The sequence below is a fragment of the Oncorhynchus masou genome, unplaced genomic scaffold (assembly GCF_036934945.1).
Source record: "Oncorhynchus masou masou isolate Uvic2021 unplaced genomic scaffold, UVic_Omas_1.1 unplaced_scaffold_1899, whole genome shotgun sequence".
NCBI lineage: Eukaryota > Metazoa > Chordata > Actinopteri > Salmoniformes > Salmonidae > Oncorhynchus > Oncorhynchus masou.
In genome coordinates this window covers 47,317-64,659 of record NW_027008398.1, presented here as the reverse complement: position 1 = coordinate 64,659, position 17,343 = coordinate 47,317, and the positions used below count along the sequence as shown (strand labels likewise).

General features: G+C 37.8%; 1 protein-coding gene across 5 annotated transcripts; it reads right to left on the bottom strand.

The window, feature by feature from the left end:
- Positions 1-2,064: 2,064 nt before the first annotated feature.
- LOC135532534 (gasdermin-E-like) lies at positions 2,065-17,035 on the bottom strand. 5 transcript variants are annotated; one of them, XM_064960014.1, is made up of 11 exons: positions 16,614-17,035; positions 16,362-16,426; positions 15,525-15,777; positions 15,044-15,248; positions 10,814-10,958; positions 9,697-9,817; positions 7,770-7,895; positions 7,233-7,360; positions 4,927-5,098; positions 4,746-4,819; positions 2,065-2,458 (listed from the first exon to the last, which is right to left on the bottom strand). In XM_064960014.1, the coding sequence occupies exons 2-11, from the start codon at positions 16,392-16,394 to the stop codon at positions 2,231-2,233; spliced, it is 1,485 nt and encodes a 494-aa protein (XP_064816086.1). In that variant the 5' UTR covers positions 16,395-16,426; positions 16,614-17,035; the 3' UTR covers positions 2,065-2,230. The 5 variants fall into 5 exon arrangements, with proteins under 5 accessions (XP_064816086.1, XP_064816085.1, XP_064816089.1 ...); XM_064960013.1 differs by having other exon boundaries at positions 10,784-10,958; positions 16,614-17,033; XM_064960017.1 differs by lacking the exon at positions 16,362-16,426 and having other exon boundaries at positions 10,784-10,958; positions 15,525-15,773; positions 16,614-17,031.
- Between the last annotated feature and the right edge of the window lie 308 nt (positions 17,036-17,343).

The window sequence follows — 17,343 nt, the reverse complement described above, 5'->3', positions numbered from 1 at the left end:
TCATGTTTTAGTATCTAATGGGGATCCTAATAAACTACCCCCCCCCCCCCCCCCACTGTAATGTGCCTTCATGTTGTATTATCTAATGAGGATCCTAATAAACTACCCCCCCCCTCCTCTGTAATGTCCCACTTCATGTTATATTATCTAATGGGGATATTAATAAAATACCCCCCCCCCCCCTTTAATGTCCCACTTCATGTTATATTATCTAGTGGGGATCCTAATAAACTACCCCCCCCTCTGTAATGTCCCACTTCATGTTGTATTATCTAATGGGGATCCTAATAAACTAACCCCCCCCTCTGTAATGTCCCACTTCATGTTGTATTATCTAATGGGGATCCTAATAAACTACCCCCCTCTGTAATGTCCCACTTCATGTTTTATTATCTAATGGGGATCCTAATAAACGACCCCCCCCTCTGTAATGTGCCTTCATGTTGTATTATCTAATGGGGATCCTAATAAACTACCCCCCTCTGTAATTGTGCTCTCATGTTTTAGTATCTAATGGGGATCCTAATAAACTACCCCCCCCCCCCCACTGTAATGTGCCTTCATGTTGTATTATCTAATGAGGATCCTAATAAACTACCCCCCCATCTGTAATGTGCCTTCATGTTGTATTTTCTAATGGGTATCGTAATAAACTACCCCCCCCCATCTGTAATGTGCCTTCATGTTTTATTATCTAATGGGGATCCTAATAAACTACCCCCCCCCTCTGTAATGTCCCACTTCATGTTGTATTATCTAATGGGGATCCTAATAAACTACCCCCGCCCCTCTGTAATGTCCCAATTCATGTTTTATTATCTGATGGGGATCCTAATAAACTACCCCCGCCCCCTCTGTAATGTCCCAATTCATGTTTTATTATCTGATGGGGATCCTAATAAACTACCCCCCCCCTCTGTAATGTGCCTTCATGTTGCATTATCTAATGGGGATCCTAATAAACTACCCCCCCCCCACCCCTCTGTAATGTGCCTTCATGTTATATTATCTAATGGGGATCCTAATAAACTACCCCCCCCCTCTGTAATGTCCCACTTCATGTTGTATAATCTAATGGGGATCGTAATAAACCAACCCCCCCCTCTGTAATGTCCCAATTCATGTTCTATTATCTGATGGGGATCCTAATAAACTACCCCCCCTCTGTAATGTGCCTTCATGTTGTATTATCTAATGGGGATCCTAATAAACTACCCCCCCCTCTGTAATGTGCCTTCATGTTTTATTATCTAATGGGGATCCTAATAAACTACCCCCCTCTGTAATGTGCCTTCATGTTGTATTATCTAATGGGGATCCTAATAAACTACCCCCCCCCCCCTCTGTAATGTGCCTTCACGTTGTATTATCTAATGGGGATCCTAATAAACTACCCCCCCCTCTGTAATGTGCCTTCATGTTTTATTATCTAATGGGGATCCTAATAAACTACCCCCCCTCTGTAATGTGCCTTCATGTTGTATTATCTAATGGGGATCCTAATAAACTACCCCCCTCTGTAATGTGCCTTCATGTTGTATTATCTAATGGGGATCCTAATAAACTACCCCCCTCTGTAATGTGCCTTCATGTTTTATTATCTAATGGGGATCCTAATAAACTACCCCCCCTCTGTAATGTGCCTTCATGTTGTATTATCTAATGGGGATCCTAATAAACTACCCCCCTCTGTAATGTGCCTTCATGTTTTATTATCTAATGGGGATCCTAATAAACTACCCCCCTCTGTAATGTGCCTTCATGTTGTATTATCTAATGGGGATCCTAATAAACTACCCCCCTCCTCTGTAATGTCCCACTTCATGTTGTATTATCTAATGGGGATCCTAATAAACTACCCCCCCCCCCTCTGTAATGTGCCTTCATGTTGTATTATCTAATGGGGATCCTAATAAACTACCCCCCCCCCTCCTCTGTAATGTCCCACTTCATGTTGTATTATCTAATGGGGATCCTAATAAACTACCCCCCCCCCCCCTCTGTAATGTCCCACTTTATGTTGTATTATATAATGACTAGATGACTGGAGGTCGGGACGTCTGATATCGTTTGTTGAACTTTACTGAAAACATTACAAGGATACATTCACTGTTGATCACTAGTTCTTCAGCTCAACTAGTGCAGGAGTAAGACATGGAATGGAATACTGAGTGTATCAGTTCAAACAGGATTTACAAGTTGCATGTTCTCTCTCTCTATCTCTCCCTCCTTACACTAAAGAGGCCAGGCCTTTCACAGTGATACTCATGACTAGAGGAAGGTATCCAGGCTGGTCCTTCATCTCTGTCCTCAGTGTGTCCTCCTCTCTCTTCAGTGTAACTTCAGAGTGACCAAAGAGACTCTCTGTCCTCTGATACAGCTCCTCCTCAGTCAGAACAGCCAGACCTGCATCTCTCAGAGAGAGGGTCTCCCCACTCCCTGCTGCCACATGCTGCACCTGGAGGACAAACAGCGCAGGAATTAATGTGGCATCTGCATCCCTAGAATTTGCAACAATGAAAAACACTTTAAAATGACAAATAGTTAGACATTATACATGTTTTAATTGATATTGAACTGTTTATCAATGTGAAACATAATGAAAAACTTGATTTGTATGCATTGTTTAAAATACTTAGAAGCAAATAGGCTTGTCCCAGTATTGATGAGTAGAGTAATTTTGGAGATGTAGAGATATATTATTTTGAATGCTATAAAATAAAACAAATGTATTTAATATCATTAGTGTTACAGCCTTGTAGATCACTCATTACAAAGATATACAAGGACCTTAAGCATTCTTTCCTGTGGCAAACTGTTATCAGGAGAGGGGTCTATATTAAATAAAATAAAGTTGTATTGTCATTTTGGTCAATTTGATTTGAGGAAAGGCAGCTCCCTAATGCAGCTGTTTCAGCCTCCCTCAGTGATCTGTTATGGAGAGGCTCGCCTGGGGACTCAGTCAGCTGTAGCCCACTTGGGTGCTGCCATAGAGATTCATTAGTAGTGTCCGCCCAAGAAGGCTTGATGTCATTTGCCACAGATAAATAGACATCTTATCTCTGGTAGAAATGTCATAGTTGTTTATCGCCTTCTAGTTAGCTAGCTGAAAAGTCATCATGAATCATGTCAACAATCTCCTGGCAAATTATTTTAAAACTTGTAGAGATAAAACATCTTGGTGCTCATCAACCACTGAACAGACCTCAGTTAAAATAGAGCAAGTTATAAAATAATTCAACCTGAGTGGTTTGGATGGAACTTGCGGTGGCTAACAGCTGTTTGAGGTAGCTAGCTAGCTAGCTAGCTAGCTACTACGTGCTGTTGTTAATAATTGATGTCAGAATGTAAAAACCCATGAAACTGTATCTATGCAATGGTTGAAGCGAGGCAGAGAGTAGCTTTATAAACATTATTGCTTTATTCATAACCTGAGCATCTTGTTAACAGACAGGCAGAGGCAACTGCACTCAGATTGGTGTTCTGCTGCGTCCCATCACTCTAACAGTAATTAGCAATATTGCAGACCGATGCTGATATTGATTCTGAAGTAAAATAAACTTTACTCTATAAAGTATGCTGGACTACCGTGCAATAGGAGCCAAAGATATGGGCAGTAGCATATACACTGGTCATAACCCACGGAACCCAATTTAATTTGCAACGCTCGCGCACGCGACGCAAGCGGTGTGACGTGAGAGGTGTAATCAGCTGACTACACCGCTCACGTCACGTGCGAGAACGTTGCAAAATAAATTTTGAAATCTATATTCTTAAATTATTGCAACCACACTGCTTGCGCGCACCAACGAGCGTCTGCGTTGCCAAAGGCTAAAACAGAAGTCAGTTCTATTTCTGACGCAGATCGCGCTGCAAGTCCTGACTCTCTCTTCTCCTCATTGGTTTATAGAAGCAGGTACCCACATGCCATCTCCTCATTGGTTATACCCACATGGGTAACTGAAAGACGAACGAGGTCAGTGGCGGTAATGGACCTATGGATGGATTTATGAAAGTTGCCAATCGCAATATAAAGTCAAGAGAAGAAAAGGCCTAGAAGGAGGAGAGATGACTAGAAACGATTCGGTTGAGGATTAATTGTCGGAATAAAGGACCTTGTGCATTTCAGGTAAAATAACAACTCAATGTTTATATCCCAGTACAAATTAGCTAGCAACAGCAAGCTAGCAAAATAGGACAAATTAGCTAGCACGTGCAAACTAGCTAGCTAAATTGTCATAAATGTTTAATGCTTTTCGACCTGTTCCTAAAATAATGTAATTGGTTCAGAGTTTGTCTTGATATCTTAACCTGTGTGTCATGATCGCGTTTGGTGTGGAGAGGCAGAATACATTGATGCATGATGGCGCATGCGCGCAGCCGGTTTGAGTTCCATGCTATGCTATAACGTTTTTTGTGTGTGACTCAAAACTAATTTCTGGGATTGGTAGTTATTTATGATGGTGCATTCAATGTTTAGTGTAGTAATGTATCGATGCATATTCACTTTTTTCATTGAGTTTGCCCCACCAATATTTTTGTTAAAAATTGCCACTGGTTACCGTCATTGGTGTCAGTACTGCTACTGGTGGTACAATGTTATCATAATGGTAGAAATATTAGTTTATTTAACATGGGAAGATAAATTTACATAAACCCAAATACATTTACATTAAAAAAAAACTAGAAAAATGAACTCCAGGTCATACAGGACAGGAGGCTCAATCAAGCAGGTGTGAACTCACCAGGATCTGCAGGGCCTGTAAGACTGGAGGACTGCAACAGGATCCCAACACAGAGAGACACTCATCTGTCATTCCTGAAGATATAAATATACACACATAAAACCACAGTAGTGAAACTAGTTTCCCAGGAACTGATCAAATAATAACTGGAGAATCCTGTGAAAACTGCTCTCTATCTCACCGTCCATGGCACTGACAATGAGGTGGATGGCACTGAGAAGTGAGGATCGGATCTCGTCCTCATCCTTCCCAACACATTGGTCTACAAGATCCAGTATGGCCTGGACTGTTTCCCTCTCAGACTCTTCCAGATCACCCAGGTCAGGAGTCTCACCTTCACACATCTGATCCAGCTGTGGAGGGAGAGAGAGAGAGAGAGAGAGAGAGAGAGAGAGAGAGAGAGAGAGAGAGAGAGAGAGAGAGAGAGAGAGAGAGAGAGAGAGAGAGAGAGAGAGAGAGAGAGAGAGAGAGAGAGAGAGAGAGAGAGAGGAATATATTCATTCCTGCAGGTAGGTAGGTAGGTAGGTAGGTAGGTAGGTGGTAGGTAGGTAGGTAGGTAGGTAGGTAGGTAGGTAGGTAGGTAGGTAGGTAGGTAGGTAGGTAGGTAGGTGTGACTACTACTATATGACTACTACTATAGGGCTACTATTATAGGACTACTACTAAAGGGTTACTATAGGACTACTACTATAGGGCTACTACTATAGGACTACTATAGGGTTACTACTATAGGGCTACTACTATAGGACTACTACTATAGGACTACTACTATAGGGCTACTACTATAGGGCTACTACTATAGGACTACTACTATAGGGCTACTACTATAGGGCTACTATAGGACTACTCATATAGTGTTACTACTATAGGGCTCCAACTATAGGACTACTACTATAGGACTACTCATATAGCGTTACTACTATAGGACTACTACTATAGGGCTACTACTATAGGACTACTACTATAGGGCTACTATAGGGTCACTATAGGGCTACTACTATAGTACTACTACTATAGGACTACTACTACAGGGCTACTATAGGGTTACTATATGACTACTACTGTAGGGATACTACTATAGGACTACTACTATAGGGTTACTACTATAGGACTACTACTATAGGGTTACTATATGACTACTACTATAGGGATACTACTATAGGACTACTACTATAGGGCTACTATAGGGTTACTACTATAGGACTACTACTCTAGGGTTACTATAGGGCTACTAATACAGTACTACTACTATAGGACAGCTACTATAGGGTTACTATAGGGCTACTATAGGACCTCTACTATAGGACTACTACTATAGGACTACTACTATAGGGTTACTATAGGACTACTACTATAGGACTACTACTATAGGACTACTACTATAGGGCTACTATAGGGCTACTACTATAGGGCTACTACTATAGGACTACTACTATAGGACTACTACTATAGGACTACTACTATAGGGCTACTACTATAGGGCTACTACTATAGGGCTACCACTATAGGACTACTACTATAGGGCTTCTATAGGACTACTATAGGACTACTACTATGGGGCTACTACTATAGGACTACTACTATAGGACTACTACTATAGGGCTGCGAGGGTTATGGCCTGGGAGGGTTATGGCCTGGAGGAGAGGTGCTGGGTCCCTGCTAGAGACATTCTGGACCCAGCCCTCATGGCCGACCTCCACCGCTGGCACCCCGGTCAACCAGGTATGTAGGGCGCCAGGTGTCGCTCCTAGAGGGCGGGGAACTGTCATGCCCTGATTTGTTTCACCTGTCTTTGTGCTCGTCTCCAACCCCCTCCAGGTGTCGCCCATCTTCCCCATTATCCCCTGTGTACTTATACCTGTGTCCTCTGTTTGTCTGTTGCCAGTTCGTCTTGTTTGTCAAGCTTACCAGCGTTTGTCCTGTCCGATCCTGTCTTTTCCCAGACTCTATTTTTCTTGCCCTCCTGGTTTTTGACCCTTGCTTGTCCTGACCCTGCCGTCCTGTACCTTTGCCTCTGTTGCTGAAATAAACATTGTTATTTCGACTCGGTCTGCATCTGGGTCTTACCTTATCCTGATAATACTCCTTTTCCTCTAACTTTCTCTTTACTTCATTGAAAAAGGCCTCAATCTTCAGGAATAATAGTAGCCTAGACAATGTCTCCTTTTACTCACTCGCTCTCTCTCCTCTCTCTCTCCCTCTCCTCAGCAGCAGGGGCACGTCAGGTGAGCGGCCGGAATCAGTTTCAGTTGGACATAAGCTATACATTTTATTGAGTTGCAATTGGCTGAAACAGATAACAAGAGGACGGGTCCAATCAGGTCCATTCGGTAAATCAATTGTAATTACACATACCCAAAAATCTGTGGCAATTAGATCAGACCCGACCCAGAGCCGAGACAAAAGTCAGAATTTAGGACCCGAACCCACTCGGGTCCCGGGTCGGATTTCAGATCTATTGGACCCGTGAAGACCTCTACCACTCACCACACTCTCCAGCACACTGACTGCCTCTCTGTCCTCCATGGTTGTCTTGAGGAGCTGGAGCAAAGAGGAGCATTTGGCCACCGGCAGAGCTGACAGGAGCTGTAAATGACCACTCAGTTTCTCCAGTTCTATCAACGCACAAACAACACAGAGACCATTTTGTCAAAGTGTCATATTTTTATGGAGCAAATCATTTAATTTTATATTCCAAAAGTGTGGAAACATTGTAATTACTAATCAAAGAGAACGATTTAAATATGGAACATTCCATTCAGTAGACTACATTACATGTTGACCAGACGTTCCATTCAGTAGACTACATTACATGTTGACCAGACGTTCCATTCAGTAGACTACATGTTGACCAGACGTTCCATTCAGTAGACTACATTACATGTTGACCAGATGTTCCATTCAGTAGACTACATGTTGACCAGACATTCCATTCAGTAGACTACATGTTGACCAGATGTTCCATTCAGTAGACTACATGTTGACCACTAGACAGGAGACATTACCCTCCACTGGAATTATTACCTTCGTTCAGATTTAAGGGGCTGGTGGTATCAAAGTCGCCTCTCAGGTCCATAAATCCATCCTCTTCAATCTCGTAATTTGACCAAACCTTTTCAAAGCCCCCATTGTTGCGGATGAGGCACAGCTCTATGGACAAGAGCAGACAACAGTCATAACCAGTCACACACAGACAGATACAGTGGCTGTACTAAATACAGTGGCTGTACTAAATACAGTGGATATACTAAATACAGTGGCTATACTAAATACAGTGGATATACTAAATACAGTGGCTGTACTAAATACAGTGGATATACTAAATACAGTGGCTGTACTAAATACAGTGGCTGTACTAAATACAGTGGATATACTAAATACAGTGGCTATACTAAATACAGTGGATATACTAAATACAGTGGCTGTACTAAATACAGTGGCTGTACTAAATACAGTGGATATACTAAATACAGTGGCTATACTAAATACAGTGGATATACTAAATACAGTGGCTGTACTAAATACAGTGGCTGTACTAAATACAGTGGATATACTAAATACAGTGGCTATACTAAATACAGTGGCTATACTAAATACAGTGGATATACTAAATACAGTGGCTATACTAAATACAGTGGCTATACTAAATACAGTGGATATATTAAATACAGTGGCTATACTAAATACAGTTGATATACTAAATGCAGTGGATATACTAAATACAGTGGATATAATAAATACAGTGGCTATACTCAATACAGTGGCTATACTCAATACAGTGGCTATAATAAATACAGTGGCTATACTAAATACAGTGTCTATACTAGATACAGTGGCTATACTCACTACAATGGCTATAGTAAATACAGTGGATATAATAAATACAGTGGCTGTACTAAATACAGTGGCTGTACTAAATACAGTGGCTATACTAAATACAGTGGATATACTAAATACAGTGGCTGTACTAAATACAGTGGCTGTACTAAATACAGTGGATATACTAAATACAGTGGCTATACTAAATACAGTGGCTATACTAAATACAGTGGATATACTAAATACAGTGGCTATACTAAATACAGTGGCTATACTAAATACAGTGGATATATTAAATACAGTGGCTATACTAAATACAGTTGATATACTAAATGCAGTGGATATACTAAATACAGTGGATATAATAAATACAGTGGCTATACTCAATACAGTGGCTATAATAAATACAGTGGCTATACTAAATACAGTGTCTATACTAGATACAGTGGCTATACTCACTACAATGGCTATAGTAAATACAGTGGATATAATAAATACAGTGGCTGTACTAAATACAGTGGCTGTACTAAATACAGTGGCTATACTAAATACAGTGGGATATATTAAATACAGTGGCTGTACTAAATACAGTGGATATACTAGATACAGTGGGTATACTAAATACAGTGTCTATGCTAGATACAGTGGCTATACTAAATACAGTGTCTATACTAGATACAGTGGCTATACTCACTACAATGGCTATAGTAAATACAGTGGATATAATAAATACAGTGGCTGTACTAAATACAGTGGCTATATTAAATACAGTGTCTATACTAGATACAGTGGCTATACTCACTACAATGGCTATAGTAAATACAGTGGATATAATAAATACAGTGGCTGTACTAAATACAGTGGCTGTACTAAATACAGTGGCTATACTAAATACAGTGGGATATATTAAATACAGTGGCTATACTAAATACAGTGGATATACTAAATACAGTGGCTATACTAAATACAGTGGATATACTAAATACAGTGGCTGTACTAAATACAGTGGCTATACTAAATACAGTGGATATATTAAATACACTGAGGAACATAGACGCTGGCTGTGTACTTTACCATGGTACTTAACCATGCAGCTATACCTGGGACATTGACAAACCATACACTTCCTCACCAAACTGTCCATTGCATTTGACGTAGAGCTCAATCAGACTGTAGGCCATGACAGTATTTGCAGGAATACCCAGTGACACATCACTTTCTGTCTGAGTACTGCCGATCTGCTTCATAGAGGCCTGTGGAGAACATTTTAAATTAGTCAGAGACGTTTGGTGCCCAGGCAGATTCTAACCCAGACAGTCACATATTCTACACCACCACATCTTCAGGAAGTGGTTCTAACGATAAAAACACGATTTGCTGCCTTTTGAGAAGTCTAACTTGCTCAAATTTATTTTGGGATTTCACCTAATTTGAACAGTCTCTCATAAAGAGCATAGGTTCAACTTCGTAAAAAAGTGTTTTCCCATCTCAAGAGGTATTTTTTTAATAATTATAGTAAGTGCCTATTAAGTAACAAGGTTGACCATATCAGGGCTGACCATTTTAAATCAGCCATAAATATCCTTGTGACAGGGGTAATGGAAGCCTGTTCGCAAGGAGTGGCAATGGAAAGCAAGCTTCCCCATTTATTTGTTTAAATCTATGGAGAACAGGTTTGAAGTGTTACGCTCAACCCACTCAGTTTTCCACCACAAAACACCAGAACATTGACTAAAGGAGGAGAACCAGTTTGTTTACCTGCTTTTACACCATGATTTAACTATTAGATGTTGAATATTTCTTTAGAAAACAGTTTCACCATATTAAAACGAGAGTTCACGTAACAGGGTTGACCTTAAAAAGATGGACATTGTATTGTATTAATACTATGATTGATTGTATTAATACTATGTTGACTGTTATGACTGTATAATGACTGTAAAGACTATATATTACTGTTATGACTGTATTAATACTATGTTGACTGTTATGACTGTATATGACTGTATTATGACTGTATTATGATGTATATGAGGACAGAGGGCCTCCTGGGTGGCGCAGTGGTTAAGGGCGCTGTAACCGGCCGCGACCGGGAGGTCCGTGGGGCGACGCACAATTGGCCTAGCATCGCCCGGGTTAGGGAGGGTTTGGCCGGTAGGGAAATCCATGTCTCAAATATAATTCACTTCAGTAGAACACTTGGTAATCTTTCTTCCTACCTTCCCGCTCAGGAACACACAGGCACTCACGTTGGCTCCTACATTGCCATGCTTAAGGACAGTGTTTGTGACCGGGCAAGGTAGTGATGTCATAATCCTCTCCGTCAAGACGCCTAACACTGCCCTGGGATTCGCACGGGTCTGCTTGATCACAGGATGGGACATGTCCAGAACTCTGCAGGAGGGACACATTTTAAGTCATATTTCATAGAAATCTGGAAACACATATTGACCCTTTAAACTAAGCTAGTAGTGAAAACAGTCTAAGTTTCAGGAAGTTGCTAAACCAGTACAGTTCCACTTCTTTCTTGTCTGAAATCACTTCAACCTGAAAATGTCCTTTTTACACAAAAGATACCTTGGGAAGGTGAGCTGAATGATCTATTATGACTGTGTTATGACTTATGACTGTATAATGACTGTAAAGACTATATATTACTATTATGACTGTATATGACTGTATATGACTGTATTATGATGTATTATGACTGTATTATGACTGTATATGAATGGATATTATTGTATTATGACTTATGACTGTATTATGTCTATTATGAGTGTATATAACTGTATTGTGACTATAATGACTGTATTTTGACTATTATGACTGTATAATGACTATTATGACTGTATATGACTGTATGTGACTATTGTGACTGTAGTATGACTATTATGACTGTATATGACTGTATTATGATGTATTATGATGTATTATGACTATTGTGACTATTATGACTATATTATGACTGTGTTATGACTGTGTTATGACTATTATGGCTATATATATATAAATATATGACTATATTATGACTGTATTATGATGCAGTATGACTGTATTATGACTATTATGACTTGGTATGACTGTATTATGACTATTATGATTGTATTATGACTATTATGACTGTTATGACTGGAGTATGACTATTATAACTGTATGACTGTATTATGACTGTATTATGACGTATTATGACTGTGTTATGACTATTATGACTGTATTCGACTGTATTGTGACTTATGACTGTATTGACTATTGTGACTCTATTATGACTATTATGACTGTATAATGACGGTGTTTTGACTGTATTATGACTATTATGACTATTATCACTGTATAATGACTTATGACTGCATATGACTGTATTGTGACTATTATGAGTGTAGTATGACTATTATGACTGTATATGACTGCAATATGACTGTATTTTGACTTGGTATGACTGTATTATGACATATTATGACTGTATTATGACTATATATGACCATATTATGACTGTATGATGACTATATTATGACTATTATGACTGTATATGACTGTATTGTGACTATTATGACTGTATAATGACTGTGTTATGACTATTATGACTATATATATATATGACTATATTATGACTGTATTATGATGTAGTATGACTATTATGACTGTATTAGGATGTATTATGATTGTATTATGACTGCATTATGACTGTAGTATGACTATTATGACTGTATATGACGTATTATGACTGTTTTATGACTATTATGACTGTATTATGACTGTATTATGACTGTAGACTGTATTGTGACTATTATGACTATTATGACTGTATTATGATGTATTATGACTGTTTTATGACTATTATGACTGTATTATGACTGTATTATGACTGTATTATGACTATTATGACTGTATGACTGTATTATGACGTATTGTGACTGTGTTATGACTATTATGACTGTATTATGACTATATTAGGATGTATTATGATTGTATTATGACTGTATTATGACTGTATTATGACTATTATGACTGTATATGACTGTAGTATGACTATATATGACTGTATTGTGACTATTATGACTGTATTATGACTATTATGACTGTATATGACCATATTATGACTATATATGACCATATTATGACTGTATTATGATGTAGTATGACGATTAGGACTGTATTATACTGTATTATGATGTAGTATGACTATTATGACTGTATTATGACTATATTAGGACATATTATGACTGTATAAGACTGTATTGAGACTATTATGACTATATATGACTATATTACGACGTAGTATGACTTATGACTGTATGATGACTGTATTATGATGTATTATGACTGTATTATTATGTATTATGACTCTTATGACTGTATATGACTGTATTGAGACTATTATGACTCTATATGACTATATGACGACATAGTATGACTATTATGACTGTATGATGACTGTATATGACTGAATTATGACTGTATGATGACTGTATATGACTGTATTATGATGTATGATGACTGTATTATGACTGTAGTATGATGTATCGTGATGTATTATGACTGTATAATGACTGTATTATGATGTATGATGACTGTATTATGACTATATATGACTATATATGACCATATTATGACCGTGTTATGACTGTATTATGATGTAGTTTGACTATTATGACCATATTATGACTGTATTATGACTGAATGATGACTGTATGACTGTATTATGATGTATGATGACTATTATGACTGTATGACTCTATTATGACTATTATGACTATATATGACCATATTATGACTGTATTATGATGTAGTATGACAATTATGACTGCAATATGACTGTATATGACTTGGTATGACTGTATTATGACTATTATGACTGTATTCGACTATATTGTGACTATTATGACTGTATATAACTGTATTGTGACTTATGACTGTATTATGACTATTGTGACTCTATTATGACTATTATGACTGTATAATGACGGTATTTTGACTGTATTATGACTATTATGAATGTGTTATGACTATTATGACTGTATTATGACTGTTTATGACTGTATATGACTATTATGACTGTATTCGACTGTATTGTGACTATTATGACTGCAGTATGACTATTATGACTGTATATGACTGCAATATGACTGTATTTTGACTTGGTATGACTGTATTATGACATATTATGACTGTATTATGACTATATATGACCATATTATGACTGTATATGACTGTATTGTGACTATTATGACTGTATAATGACTGTGTTATGACTATTATGACTATATATATATATATGACTATATTATGACTGTATTATGATGTAGTATGACTATTATGACTGTATTATGACTGTATTATGACTGTATATGACTGTAGTATGACTGTAGTATGACTATTATGACTGTATATGACTGTATTGTGACTATTATGACTATTATGACTGTATTATGACGTATTATGACTGTATTGTGACTATTATGACTGTATTATGACTGTATTATGACTATTATGACTGTATTGTGACTATTATGACTGTATGACTGTATTATGACATATTGTGACTGTGTTATGACTATTATGACTGTATTATGACTATATTAGGATGTATTATGATTGTATTATGACTGTATTATGACTGTATATGACTGTAGTATGACTATTATGACTGTATATGACTGTATTGTGACTATTATGACTGTATATGACTGTATTGTGACTATTATGACTGTATTATGACTATTATGACTGTATATGACCATATTATGACTATATATGACCATATTATGACTGTATTATGATGTAGTATGACAATTAGGACTGTATTATACTGTATTATAATGTAGTATGACTATTTTGACTGTATTATGACTGTATAATGACTGTATTATGACTATGACTATATAAGACCATATTATGACTGTATTATGATGTCGTATGACTGTATATGACTGCATATGAATGTATTGTGACTATTATGACTGTAGTATGAATATTATGACTGTATATGACTGCAATATGACTGTATTGTGAGTTGGTATGACTGTATTATGTCTGTATATGACTGTATTATGACGTATTATGACTATTATGACTATTATGACTATATATGACCATATTAGGATGTATTATGATTGTATTATGACTGTATTATGACTATTATGACTGTATATGACTGTATTATGACGTATTATGACTGTATAATGACTGTGTTATGACTATATATATATATATATATATATATATGACTATTATGACTGCATTATGACTATATTAGACTGCAATATGACTGTATTGTGACTATTGTGACTGTATATGACTGTATTGTGACTATTATGACTGTATTATGATGTATTGTGATGTATTATAATGACTGTATGATGTATTATGACTGTATAATGACTGTATTGTGATGTAGTATAACTGTATTATGACTGTATAATGACTGTATTATGACTGTATTATGACTGTATTGAACATATGTATAGTATAGGGTAACTCACCTGTTTTTTGAGTAGTTGTGTAAGTCCTTCACATCAACCTTCTCTTTGTTCAGGCTGCCAAGGGACAGCTTCTGTTTGGTGGACCATTTCCCTTCCACTGTCAGGTTGAAATCAGCCAACTTTGCCTCCACGTTTCCATCTGCGTTCATTTCTTTCTTGTCACCAAATGTCCCACTGTAGTCCACAAAGTCAGACTCCTTGACAGCTGAGGGAAAGTTCAACATTTGAATGGACTCTATGCTATTATACCACATCACATATCTATAACAGACACATCCATCACATATCTATAACAGACACATCCATCACATATCTATAACAGACACATCCATCACATATCTATAACAGACACATCCATGACATTATCATTTCCCTATTCTGCTCAGAAAAATGAGAGTAGGATAAATATTTAAATCAATGGTCAGATATTTTAGAACAACAACAACCCATAGTTATTTGTCACTAGCGCTTTGGTGCTTACTTGGGCTTAAAGGTGTGTTTCCAGGCTCTCCAGGCTCCAGAACATCACCGAGGGTAAAGCCAAGGGACTGGTATTTGGGTTCCTGCCAGAAGTATCTGTGCCTGGTCTTGACAATGAGTGATCGGAGATTCAGTTTGTCTGTGTCATTCAGACTGGACACAGGGATCAGGCGACCAGCATGATCTGTGTCCTTCACGAAGGCTTTTGTGGCTTTGGCAAACATCTGCGAGATGGTGATGGATCGTGTTTCTGGCTGCAGCAGATGACAAAGACACAAATGACAAAGACGTCTAAGAAACAAAACTAAGATGAACACATAAACACTCAATCAATACAAAATCTTCTGAAGAGCATTCTAAATACATTTCACAGTTGTCAAGACATTAGCCCTGTACAAACTTAAAGGAGAATGCCACCACTTTTTAACCTCATAATCTAATGTTCCTAATAGATAATTTGCTGAATACCTGACACCTATTAGGATTTCAAGTCAGGAACAATTGTTTATTAACATTCAACAGAAAGCAAACAACCTAACGTTCACTTGTAATGAAAGTTGTATGTATGCTCTGACAACAAAAGGTATAAACTAAACCAGCAGAGGAAACTAAAATAACCACACTTCTTACCCTTTACTTTGAGAGTTGAAAAAAGTTTGATCTTGATTCAAATAAGCAATGAACAGATACTGTACGATTAGATAAGATGCAAGATAACGCCTTTGAATTTGGCTTATCTACCAAATGAGTGGTTGAAAATATCAGTCTAACTTCCGTTACAAGTGAACTCACAGACTTGACACTAAGGCTTTGTGCTAACCACAGAAGTATAGCCTACCACTTTAGACAGCCTACATCTGTGGTTATGCATGAGCGACGACAAGGGTTCTTCAAAGGGTTATCCTATGGAGACAGCCGAAGAACCCTTTTAGGTTCTAGATGGCACCTTTTTCTGTGTGTGGCTAATCTTCCAACATTCTAATATCAATGATGGCACAGCTATCCAACACATATATGTATCCAAAACATAACCTGAAAGAGCAGTATTTCATTGTAGTATTTCATAACCTGCAAGAGCTTCAATACTTACAGTTTTTCACAGTTTCCTATTGAGTCTGACAATTATTGACTTCAATCACTGTGTAACATCATGAGTAACTCTGGGCATCGGCTTTCAGTTGAAAAAAACGCACGCTCTTTTGGTACTTTAAACCAGCACAGCAGCTTTCACCGATCATATAGTGTGTGTTTATAAAGATGCTACTTTTCTTTTTAAACGTCCTCTTCCACATATATAAGGGGGTAGCTTACTCGTCTTTGTTAAGTAACCCTTTTACTTCCACTTCCTCTTTCTTCAGTCTCACTTCCTCTTTCTTCAAAGGACGACTCGAGTGTGGAAGACGTGTTCAGTCCCAGAATTAAAGTTTAAATCTACTGCATCTGCCACCAACTGTGTCCCCATGTATCCGCTGGCTTCTCCGCTGTCACAAAATGTCCCACTGTGGTCCACAATGTCACTCTCCTTGACAGCTGAGTGAAAGTTCACCGTGACCGTGGACTCTATTATGCCACAAAACACCTATCTGTAACAGCCACATCCACGACATGATCATTTTCCTAATCTATTCAGACATAGACTAACATAAATAATACAATCAAATATCTTTCACAAAAACAACAGCAACAACAAAACAGGAGATGCATTCCAAATGCCCCCATAGTTTGAGTTTCTTCTGAGAGAGATTATTATTTTACCTTTATTTAACTAGGCAAGTCAGTTAACCCACTGTTCCTAGGCCGTCATTGAAAATAAGAATTTG